Raw genomic sequence first — 13,012 nt, 5'->3', positions numbered from 1 at the left:
CCAACTACCCCTGATAAAAGAATCTCTTTTATTGAATTGACTTTGAACATCCCGCCGGGTGGGTTTCTTTCATTGTGGATGTGGTTTAAGTAAATCTGCCACTGTTGGTGATAAATGTATGTTTTAAATACATGTTTTGCCGAAGGTTCTGAACTTTATTCATGACTACATTTACAATATAGCACAGTCTCCGATGCCATATTGGTAAATGATTTTATTTCTGTTTAAAAGATGGTACAGCGTTGAGTTAGCAGTGGAAAGATCTTGAGTTCGATTCCCAGAGATAATACATAATGATTAAAAATATTGTATACCTTGAAAACACAGTATGGGGCCATTCAGACAGAACGCATTTTTCCATTTCAATGCGCAACTTTCCCATTGTTTTTCTATGTAAACACGCGTTTGACTTTTGAAGCGCCTCGCACACGAGCGCCGCGTTTTTAAGACGGCATGTCAAGTTGAAAAAAATTCAACTTTTACATGCAGCGCTGCTCATCAATGTCAGTTCCAAAAGCAGTGAACCAATCAGAAGAATTTGGAGGCGGGGCAAGAGTTGCGAGCTTCTGTTTACCGTAACATGTTGGCATGACAACTGTTTTATTTGTCTGCAACATGGCGGAGGAGGCGCATAGTGGCTGTGTCCGGATACCCGCGTCTCGAGACCCTCGTGTTCTAGGCTGCGCTCTTTAAAAGAAAAACATATCTGAGCGCTGCGTCTCGCGTTTTTAGACGCAGAGACGCGTTCTGTCTGAATGGCCCCTAAGGCCCGATTCACATTTCGCGTCAAAAACCGTGCGGGAAACGCGAGCCGCGCTGCTTTCTCTCTTCAAATGAATTGTGCCAGTGCGGCACTCCGAAAAGTTGATCTGAAAAAGCGCTTTCCATCTCGATGCGGCGCCGACGCTCCTAGAATAATGTGCCCCCTATTTGCACGCGCCTGCCGCGCGTCTACATTTAAAATAACGAATATGCGCGCAGAAAAACGCGAAATGTGAATCGGGCCTAAGTCAGTTTAGATAAAAGCATTTGCCAAAATGCATAAATGTAAAAAAAATTATGATGAAAGAACAATCTTCGAGCAGTGGGTTATTACCCAATGGCCTAAATAATAATTAATTGTCATTATGCATTAAAGTAAAACAAAAGAAAGAAAGAAAGAAAGGTTTATTCACTGTGTAGTTGTGTGTCAGCTGATATGAGATAACACAATGTGCTGTTGTCAGTGTTTCTATACAGTAAACATTCATTTCTTTGAGCCTGAGGCGATCACAGGCTATTCGCTTATGTTTTCTAAAGGTCTGTCTATAAAAATGGAACAAAACATTTAGTCCTTGCTCGTGTTTTTGTGAAGAAATTCTAGTTCATATAGTTTGCATGAATTATTCAGTGATACAGCACCATTGGGAGCTTTTTATTATGTAAGGACTTTAAAACCAACCAGCAGCTACGAATAGAGTGTCTTTATTTTCATTTCCGTTTGCACAGACTGTTCAAAGACTACAGAGAACACGGCGATACACCCAAACCATGTCTGAATCTTCAGGTGTTTTATATGAAATACAATGAGCTTCTTGATATTTTTGTGGTTCAACATGTGAAGGTGGTCTGGTGGCGACCTGACTGAACTTGTGAAATCCTTATCATTTTTGGCTTGAAGAAGAAAGCCAAAGACCCGTCGTTTTTTTTGTCATGATATTTTGAATCATGAGTGTTTTGAAACTTCATCTGACATCTTGAACAATCTTTTCATCGAAAGATCAAAACCGTCTCATAAAATCAGATAATTTGACCTTTTTATGATCTTCTTTGCGTTTCAGCGGGAACTCGATATGATCTTGAACATTTCTCGCCGTGACTAAATGATCTGTGCTATCCGCACTGACATTGCAGCTCTTTATTCTTACCGCACGTCTCATTTGTGTCTTTTGTTATGGTTGCTATGGTTTTCTTTAAAAGTATTGAAATGAAAACGCAAACTCTTGCTCAAAGCTGTGGAGCATCTCAGGTAAAGAGACACCGAGAGAGAGAGAGAGGGAGGGACAGACTCGCATAAAGAAACACAAAACACAAGAATCTCTTCTGTTAGAGGAGAACAGACAGAAGAGAAGGAGGTTGAGAGAAACGCTGTCGACATCATGTCTCACAGAAAGAGGAGCTTCACTTTTGGAGCATATGGGGGGTAAGAGAGACAGACCATTGGGTGTTTGTGACGTGTGTGACAGATGACTGTGTGTAACCAAACATGGAGCTGGCGGGCATTTGTGTGCCGTCATGGTTAAAGGGACGGTTCGCACAAAAATAAAATTCAGTACATAAAATGTAAGTAGATGGTGACCAAGGGCTCTGGTCAATAAAAAATGGAAATTTGATTTATTTCTTTACAGTTTGTGTTGTAGAAGCTCTGTACTTTATGCTAACAACACCAGGACATGATGACAGAGGCATGTATTTGTCTTTTACGGTGACATGAGTTTGTTTGTCTTTGTTTTGCCACCTGAAACCTCATTGTTATGTTGAGAACGGTTCAGTGAGAATGTAGATGATCTGATCTCTCTGTTGACAATCTTTCAAACTTTTGCTTGGAGTTTTAATGATGGGAGATTTTCAGAAGCACTTTATGCCTTTTTACACATAAATACAGATCAATCAGGTTGAACTTGTTTACATTTTGGTTCGCAAAAGTAAACCGAAACAGGTTCCAGTTTCCATTTGTTTAATACTAGAATGCGGCTTATTTGTCACATTTTAAAGCATCGATATTGTCCAGATTTACAACACGCTGAGAACATTGTGTGATGATAAAATTTCGATTTTAACAGGAGAGTGTGTGTTTATTGTGGTTTCAGTTCAGGTTAGATGTTATCAGATCTCAAAACACACACACACATGTATACAAACAAACAAACAAACAAACACAGATCCCACATGTGGCAGTTTTCACGCCCCATTTCAACATTCGGCCTGCAAATGTTTACTGTCATGTTGTGTAAATGGAAAGGAAAAAAAATGGAAAAAAACTTTTGTGAGGTCAATTTGCGACGATTATTCACATTCAGTTTATTTGATTACACAATGTACTTTTTTAAGTGTTTTGCTTTAATTTTTTAATTTTCTTTATGAAGTTTAACATGCTGAATACGAAAATCGCATTAATTTTTTTACCATTGGCGGTACTCACATAAAAACGAAAACATTTTCACACATTTATACATTTTGGTATTATTACTCGTACGCAAAAATAACAAAGTACTGGCACAACAGCAGTTTAACATAACAGCTACTAAAAATGAGTCATCCAAAACTTCAGAAGTGTACATTTGATCGTTTTTGTCTTTTATGACTAATACTGTCCTCACGAACCAAGTTCCAGACGTAGTCACCCATCATCGCTTCGTCCCACCTTCCTTATGCTACAGAAAGTTCTAGAATTTTCTGACAGTGACAATTGGAAATTAATTATTTAAATATGTGAAAATTTGTACAGTATTTGTTTATTTGCAATATACCGATATATCGTAATTAATGATATAAGCTCAAAATTTACTTGAGCTAAATATACACTAAAACATTGATGCTATACATGAAAATAAATATTACCACAATAATTAGCACCACAGAATTGTACAAGAACTATAAAAAACATTTTTTACACTGTGTTATTATTGTTTTATTAATACATATTGTTCCTAAGCAGCTTTACAAAAAATAGTGCCCAGCACAGCTACCAGTGCGAAAGCCAAATTACATTTCTCTCATTTCTCTGGTATTGAAATACAAACTTTAGCCACTAAATTATCAATGTTACCACGTGTCCTTTGCTCTTTCCAAGGTTATGGAAATATTTTTTATTTGTCTTATATTTCACAACCTGAAGCGTTACTTCATGTTGACACAACAGCAACACTTTTTCCTTTTAGTCAGCAGAAGGTCAGATAACATGCCAATGCTGTGATTGACAGCCTACAAATCACATTGTAGGCAGTAGGTGGCGATATCACCTGACGTTCCTCATCCCAAAACATTTGCATGTGTTTACATTTTTTCATCAAAAGTGTTTAATCATGAATATTGATTCTTTATTAACACTTTCTGATAGATTTATGTCATGTGATTTATGAATAACATGTGCAAATGAATGAAACAAAGATTTTTAAGTGTTGAATCTGTGAAATCAATTAGTTTCATTTCACGTCTGTTGATGTGTTACTCTTGTCATCGCACATACAGTATGTGAACTATGAAAACGTCAATGTTTATGAACAATGTTTATGTTTTTTTTTTTTGCAGAGTGGACAAAACCTTCTCTAGGACGAGACATATATGGTAAGGACTTCTCTTTCTTTTACATCTTTACCAACCCTGATGAAATTCAATAGAATCCATCTCATTAATGGTTATAATGGGAATTGTGTTGGTTTAATGGAAATTATAATGGTGTCTGTGGGTCTCTACTGGTAAGGGGTTGGGTTCTATTGGTGGGATCTAGGACATCATTAAATCCTACTGGAATTACAAAACACAAGAATTTTGTAATGGTTTCAATGGAAACAGCTGATGGTTTATAATGGCATTTGTAATGGAAACCACTAGGATTTCTGTTGTTTTTTCTGTAGGGGATATAATACTTCATATTTATTTTTGTTACATATATACATGTATGTACAGTACATGTACAGTATGCATGCACATTAAAGCTTTGCAAACGTTGCTAAACATGTTTTTAGAGGTCGACCGGTATTGGATTTTGCCAATAACGATATCTAAGGTGGTCAGTACCTGCCGATAACGATTAATTACTGATAGTTTTTTATTGATTTATTCCAAATCAAAACACCACACTTAAAGTAAAATAGCAATGAAGTTTATTACAACAATAAACACTATTGCTACAACCACTAAACTGTATTGTACTTTTAAATAAAACATAAATATTAACTATATACATATTTAAGTCCACTGTATGGTTTAAACAAAATTATAAGTAGGTCATTTCCTATTTACTACATACTGTATACTGCAGTAAAATATTCCAAAAAAAGTCTAAAATAAATAGTACACAGACTGGAAGTTAACTTTGGGCCAGGCGAGTGTCAGATGAAACCGTCTATAATGCAAAATGGGCCCTTAACTTATATTATATACAACTTTTGTTTTGAAGGGATTCTTCGCCATTGCTTTTTGTGCCATGTCACATTGAATAATCGCAAAGGTCACCTGAAACACTTTTATTGTTGCGTGTATGATTCTGAAGTTTGGATTCGATAAGTCACATTAGATCCACTCACCCTGGAAACTCAAGCAAGCACTCGTTGCCTTGCATCACCCACCCTGTTGGAGTTTGACACTGACTGCATTATTACTGTAGAGAAGAGTGCTGGTTATGCGTAAGGATGCTTTATAAAGGCTGTGAAGATCATGTGTCTCGAGAAAGAGACAGAGAGAATGTGAAATGTAATTATGGCTCAATCCACGTATCATCCCAGATAAGCGCTGCGGTGCATGATAATGTGACCAGAGACGGCGTGCTTGTAAAACCATCTTTCTTATATATTTCTCGCTTTTTTCCGTCAGTTTTGTGCATTTACTTGCACAGGGATTTTCAAGCGCAGATCAGTTTTCAGCTTTTGTTGTAGAAGGCACAAAAGACATTCAGTGATGCTCTAAACAGAACAACGCTGAATATGTGTTTATTTTTTCTATCAACAGTGATTTCATTACTTTAATATTTGAAGTTGCAATCTGCACTTTTTCTATATATCACCATCTCAGTTTGAAGCATAAAACTGCAGCTTTAGCTGCGTATCTTTGTGTATTAAACTAATATTTACAGTGAAATTGTACCCAACAGTTCAACGTATAAATCATTATTAATATGCACTTGCAGTTGTGAATTAGGGTGAGGGAAGAGACCAGTTTTAATAGATTTTTCATGTACTTGCTTAATAGCTGATTTTCATTTTTCTCCAGAAAAAGTTTTGCAGCTTTTAGCACACAGAGCGTGTTTGGACTTTCACAGTCACATTGAGTCCCTTTACAAACTTCCTGAAATGTCACCGATATGCCCACCACCTCCGTCAGAGCCCGTGGCACAATGCTTGTATCATTCTATCTATTCAGACTTGTATTACGCATTAGGCCGGTATTCTCTTCTGCGTGGCGTGAATGTCGTCGCTGCGTCACAGCTCGAGTGGGCATCTTTAAGATGCCTTCTTGTCTTCATCAGCAGGCCTTGTAATTGTAGAGACAGCCCTCAGATTTATTGAGAACTTGATAAATCAGCAAGACTGAATTGCTTTGTCACTAAAGGTACCATATGAATTGTTTTACCATGGACATCTTTTGCCAAAAAATATTACAAGTTTTGTATGTACAACATTTTTAAACAAGCACTCTTATGTCATTAAAAGATGATGTCGTGGAAAGGCAGTTTCTCTAAAGATTGGTTGTTTCAGTGTTTTTAGACACCAGTTTGCTCAGACAATGTGAGGACAGCAGTGGTCTTTAGGGACACCAGTAAGATGTGTCTCTCAGCGACATTTACTGTCAACTCACATGACTCTGTGCTTTTAGTCAATGTGCTCTCTCTCTGTCCTTATCTAAATAAGGATCTGTTAAAGGGGTCATATGACGTGGCTAAAACGAATATTATCGTTTGTTTTAGATGTGTGTATACACAATTTAAGGTTCAAAAACGCTGTATTTTCCACATACCGTGCATGTTTGTATCTCCTCTTTGCCCCGCCGCTCTGAAAAGCGAGGTGTGCTATGATTGGCCGGTTAACCAGTGCATAGTGATTGGTCGAGTACTGCAAGCGTGTGATGGAAATGTAACGCCTCTTACCATATTTGGAACATCAGGTTCCAACGCAATTGTACTGACAGGTACGTCCACCTTACTTGCGTAAACATTTGGGCGGTCTTAGTCAAATCAGACCACCAACTGATGTAGATTTGTGGGGGTGTGGTTACACGAGGCGTTTCAGGCAGGTCTGGGTGAGCATTGGCTTTTAGATAGAATGCATCTTTTGTTCCCACACTTTCATTTTTGCAATTTACGTGTCTAATACATGCATGGGCAACTTATAACACACCAAAGACACAGAAAAACACGTATTCGCGCCATATGACCCCTTTAAATGTTGTTGCATAAATTAAAGTTTTGGGTGATTTTGGAGACATGCAATACAGTTGTGACTACTTCACTTCCAGTTTTAAGAATTTTGAAAATTGAGCCAAAGCTTTTGAGTCTTAACTTTTGGTTGGTTGGTTTAGTGTCCTTGTCCCCTGCTATTTAAGTTTAGATTGTCTTTATAGTTGAAAACTGGCCGGGTGAGAAAGCAGATGAGGGTCTCCACCCGTTGTTACCTGATAACTCGATCTGTGTTTAACTGAAGGAGGACACCTTTGACAAAGCTGACAATATTATTCAATTTAGAGCGTTGTTTTGACTCTTCTAGCGTTTATTTGTCTCTGCCTGTTTGTTTAGATGGACACATCTACATTTACATTCATCTCCATTGGCAGAAATGACAAATGCCACCAGAAACTACATTTTAAGATCGTTAATTCGGCACGTTACAAAAGATTGAGATACAGAAGCATTTCTGAAATTTCCAATTATAGCAAAGGCATTCGAGAGGAATATATCATTCGTCTAGTTGACAGTTTTTTTTTAAATTATTTTTGGTAATGGATGAATATAAATTTCTTGTTTGTACACATTCCATTAACCCTTATGTGGATTTTGGGTCTGTGGGACATGTTTTTAGTGTTTCGATTCATTGTTTTTTTTATTTTTACTGTTGGACATTTATATTTATTCAATATGAATCGTTTTAAAATATTTTCACAGGTTAAAATAAATGTAAAAAATACATGTAAAATAAAATAAAATAATTAAGTAGGCTATTTTACATACGTTGTACATTTTAATGTTTTTTTAATATATTTTCATCCTTTTTACTAAAGTAGCAAATAACAAATGTGAGAGGATATGACTTTATTGCATTCATTTTCTTCATTTATTTGCATGAATAAATTCTGAAAAGAGTTTTAAGGGGGTGTTTGATATGAGTGTTTTCTACGCAATTTAACACTATTACATTATGTTCTCCTTCCACAGTAGAAGCAAAATTTCTTATATCTAGATCTATATGATCACAAAATAAAACCCAATGCCTGGTCTGAATCTGAAACAGAACAACACCCAGCCCGTTCATTTCCATGGTCAGTTTTTATGGCCCCTGTGGCTGATTTTGTTTGCCTCGGATCGAGCTAACACCTTTGAGGCGGTGAAACCAAACGGGTTTGGCTTCTTTAGCTCCTCAACACACAAAAGAACTCAACCTTTCAGAGTCCCTGTCCGCTTGGGTGTGGAGAAAAAGACTTTAGAGGATAAATCTCTGGTGGCTATTTTTTGTTCACGCGGAGCTAGGGTACAGAGAAGCATGCTGAGGTGCTCAGAGGACAGAGGTGACAGAAGAGACAGAAGATTGAGCCTTTCTGAGGCCGTTCTACGCAAAGTGCATCATTTATGGTAAGAACTCAAGGGTTGAGAGCCAATTGTCTCTTGGTTTGCAAGGAAACATCTGTCAAAATGCTCAGTCTTGATGGATAGAAATGTTCAGAAGATGCACATTGGTCAGTGTTGTTCTGTGAAGAAAACTTGAATGAGTGTAGAGCTAGAATATAAGTGGATGCAATTCTGTCACGAAAGAATTTGATTGGAAATCTCTACATTTGTATTGAAATCTCTGACTTTCTCTTGTCTTGATAAATGCTAATAAAGGTGTTTCTTTTTCCTGTAAAAGCCCTGTAAAATGCGTGTTTTCTAGTTCAACATATTGTTGGTATAAATGAAGAGTTTCAGGTAGTTTTGTTCGATTTAACAGCTGTGGCTTTGCAAGAGATGTTCCTGTCTGAGATGGTGCTTTGGCCTTGTATGTTTAAAGTTGTGGGAATGCTTTGGGTTTGGCTCAAAGTCCATTTGAAGTAGTTTAAAGGTCTGGGTGGGCTAATTGTAGGTCTGAAACATCTTTTACAACTACACAAGAGGCTTGATTTACACACACGTACACGTTCATGCATGCATATAGAACGCACATACTGTACATTAAATGCTAACAAATAGTTTTCTTCTGAACTGTAATATGTTGCCTGTGCTACAAAGAAAACTCTTAAAATACTTAAGTGATATGTTTTAAGGGCTAATGATTGGCTAAACGTGTCTCATTTAAATGCACAGCCTTGTTCGGTGCGTCCTGAAACAGAAAGTAAGGACGGGAAACACTGAGTGACTCCTCCCCTCTTTAAAATAGCCAATAGCGTTTAGTTTACCTCATAGCTTGGAATCTGATGAGAAGCTGAAGTGCAGAATGATGTCATTGATCAGTATTGGCAGAAGTAAAAGACGGCCAGTTTTAAATGCTTACATCCTTTAAATGTCAATTTTGTGAATGTTTACAGCACGCTAGATATCCTTAAGGCTAATATCTTCATACAAAAAAATTAAAGCAATCAAAACTTAACCATTTAAAGCTCAAGTGTATGAAGTTTAGCGGCATCTAGCAGTGAGGTTGTGAATTGCAGCCAAAGGCTCACTCCACCCCTCCCTTCTTCTTTTCGAAGCACTACGGTGGTGGCAGGACTAAGATTTTGTCACGTTTTTGCTTCTTTGCCGAAGGAGATAACGCATTTACGAAATGCGCTCTGTAGAGCAGTTTGTCCGTTTAGGGCTCCTGTAGAAACAACATGGTGAATTCTATGTAAGGGGACCCGTGGTGTATGTAGATAGAAATAGCTCATTCTAAGGTAATAAAAGCATAACGCTTCATTATGTCAGACCTCTGAAGACATAGTTATGTATATTGTATTGCATTTCTGTCAATAGGTCCTCCAAAAAATGACACACTGGACCTTTAATATTAAAGATCCAAGGTCTCGCCTTGTTGACGTCCATTAAAAGTGCATTAGGATAAACAGTTTTTTCAGATTGTGGGTGAGTTGAAATAATTATTTTCTAATGGTCATTGACTGCATGTTGCAGATGCCGTCAACAGAGCTCGACTTGTATTCACCCGCGGAACATTCCCGTCGACGCTCGAGACGATATTTACAGGAGTAGAATGCACCAATGCCAGTGGAAATGGAAAATCACAAAAAAAAGAAAAATGTCAAAGCAGAGATCAAATCAGAAAAGTGACTTTAGAGAGACCGAACACATTTGAAAGTAATAGATTCTGTGATGATAATCCCAAAACAGAAGAGAGAATGTGAGTGAGTCATAAAACGGAGAGAGGAGCCAGGGGGAGGGAAAGAGAGAGAATAAGTTGGGAGGATGAGAAAGAGAGAGAGAGCGGATGAGCAAGCAATAGGGAAAACATGCGCTCTGTCTGTCACCTGCCCATTTGGTTGGGAGCTGCGGAACAGATTGCGTGGTGCCGATTCGTCCTCTGTGCATGTACGTACCCTCTCTCTCTCTCTCTCTCTCTCTCTCTCTCTCTCTCTCTCTCTCTCTCTCTCTCACGCACACACGCACACACGCGCACGTGCACGCACACACACACGCACGCACGCACACACACACACACTTTGATAAGATCAGATGTCTTTTTGATGATGTTAAAGACATGCCTGGAGCTCAGGCATGTCGGACAGCATTACTGAAGCCGGTTGTGATGAAATAGGCGACAAGTGAGACCTGTGTGTTTGACCGGCGTATTGTTTGGCATGGTTTTATCATGTGAATTTTTAGTAATGTGTTTAATACAGTGCCATGATTTAATATTTTTCTAAACTGTTAGCTGCTAGTGAAGGCTTAGTTTAGCCAAAAATGAAATGATGTGTTTTGTCAATGCAGACCTGTATGACTTTCATTCTTCTGTTGATCAATTGTTAAGCATGTTGCTTTTTGCTTCATGGGAAGAAAGTAAATGGGGTCGGAGGATGTGAGTCACTAACATTATAACATCATCTTTGTGTTCCATAAAAAAAGATTCTACAGATTTTCATCAACACAAGATAAATAACGGTATGATGCAGCTGAAATGTCATTTTTGAGTGAACTTAATCTCTTTACAGGACATTTTAAAATGCGTTATGTTACATCCGTGGACTAATATCTGTCTGTTGTTCATTTTATTGTGTGTTGCCTGCTGAGAAATGTAGTGTGTTTTTATTTCTTTAAATGATTAAGTTCTTTTATAAAGTGTAAAGTTTATCAACGTTTTTTTTTTATTAGACATTGTAATCAAAATCAAGTCATTGTTTCCAAAGCAGGTGTTGATGAACACCGGTTCACACTTACCAACGTGACTGACTTTTGTGTGTGTGTGTTTGAAAGAACTGATGAAAACAGAATGCTCTCATATCTTGTCTTGTATTTACTAATATTGCTTATTTTTTTATCTACAAACATGTTACCGTGATGCATTGATTTAGTCTTTTTCTTTACGCGCGCATGCACGCACGCACGCACACACACACTGTGCGCTGTAGTTTTGTGTTAGTGTCAAATAACTTATTGCTTATTCATGTAAACACAGTCAAATTCATTTGTATTAGCAGGTGTACCTGACAGCAGGGAGCAGCGCTGCTTTGCATTTTCTATACGAATCCTCTTTTTTGCTTTCAGTTTTTCCCGAGTCTTTCCTAACCCACGGCGAGTCGTTTTATAAATATATTCCTAATATATGTTTTGCACCAAAAACAGTTGTGGTTTGGTTACGTGACAATTCTTTAACCTCTCTTTGACCCATGAAATTTAAGCAAGCGACTGTACCTTCTATGTCCTCTTTTACGATTGGCAAAACTTTCACATCTTTTTACATCAAAGAAGTGTTTGAATTCACATTGAGATCTTCAATAATGTTAACTTTTAATGACACTCCAATGGAGACGATTGTGAGATTTCTGACTCTTTTTCACAGAAGAAATGCAGGAGAATTAATGTTTGCATTTAATCAAATTGATTTCCAAAAGAAGTTAAAAGATCTCATCTGTGATTTTTCAGGGTAGTCATGAAATCGGAGACTTGAAGATTTAGAAACACTGTCCTGTTCTGTTTAGCCAGGGAGGACTTTTTGATTTCTTAGATTTACATTATGCTTTTTACAATTTGAGATTTACAAACATGCAAGATGAAATTGTTAGATGAAACAGTTCTAGGATTGAAAATAATCCCTCTCCCTCTCCCTCTCCCTCTCCCTCTCCCTCCCCCTCTCTCTGTCTCTCCCTCTCTCTGTCTCTCTCTCTCTCTTTCTCTCTCTCTCTCTCTCTCTCTCTCTCTCTCTCTCTCTCTCTCTCTCTCTCTCTCTCTCTCTCTCTCTCTCTCTCTCTCTCTCTCTCTCTCTCTCTCCCTCTCTCTCTCTCTCTCTCTCTCTCTCTCTCTCTCTCTCTCTCTCTCTCTCTCTCTCTCTCTCTCTCTCCCTCTCTCTCTCTCTCTCTCTCTCTCTCTCTCTCTCTCTCTCTCTCTCTCTCTCTCTCTCTCTCTCTCTCTCTCTCTCTCTCTCTCTCTCTCTCCCTCTCTCTCTCTCTCTCTCTCTCTCTCTCTCTCTCTCTCTCTCTCTCTCTCTCTCTCTCTCTCTCTCTCTCTCTCTCTCTCTCTCTCTCTCTCTCTCTCTCTCTCTCTCTCTCTCTCTCTCTCTCTCTCTCTCTCTCTCGCTCTCTCTCTCTCTCTCTCTCTCTCTCTCTCTCTCTCTCTCTCTCTCTCTCTCTCTCTCTCTCTCTCTCTCTCCCTCTCTCTCTCTCTCTCTCTCTCTCTCTCTCTCTCTCTCTCTCTCTCTCTCTCTCTCTCTCTCTCTCTCTCTCTCTTCTCCTCTCTCTCTTCTCTCTCTCTCTGCTCTCTCTCTCTCTCTCTCTCTCTCTCTCTCTCTCTCTCTCTGCTCTCTGCTCTCTGTCTCTCTTTCTCTTTCTCTCTCTCTGTTTGTCTCTCTCTCTGCTCTCTCTCTCCTCTTCTCTCTCTCTCTCTCTCTCTCTCTCTCTCTCTCTCTCTCTCTCTTCTCTCTCTCTC

At 38.3% G+C, this 13,012-nt stretch overlaps 1 protein-coding gene across 7 annotated transcripts in view; it reads left to right on the top strand.

The window, feature by feature from the left end:
* Nucleotides 1–13,012, top strand: part of rap1gapb (RAP1 GTPase activating protein b) — a 66,251-nt gene that overhangs the window by 28,291 nt on the left and 24,948 nt on the right. For 5 of the 7 annotated variants that reach the window (XM_057337221.1, XM_057337220.1, XM_057337228.1 and 2 more), the window contains exon 2: nt 4,291–4,326. In XM_057337221.1, the coding sequence (XP_057193204.1) occupies nt 4,291–4,326 (36 nt within the window). Of the gene's footprint in view, nt 1–2,079; nt 2,183–4,290; nt 4,327–10,343; nt 10,463–13,012 lie in introns of those variants that run through there. The other 2 variants (XM_057337222.1, XM_057337225.1) reach the window with 2 other exon arrangements.

Source organism: Triplophysa rosa, linkage group LG7 (assembly GCF_024868665.1).
Source record: "Triplophysa rosa linkage group LG7, Trosa_1v2, whole genome shotgun sequence".
NCBI lineage: Eukaryota > Metazoa > Chordata > Actinopteri > Cypriniformes > Nemacheilidae > Triplophysa > Triplophysa rosa.
This window is presented reverse-complemented; position numbering and strand designations above follow the sequence as displayed.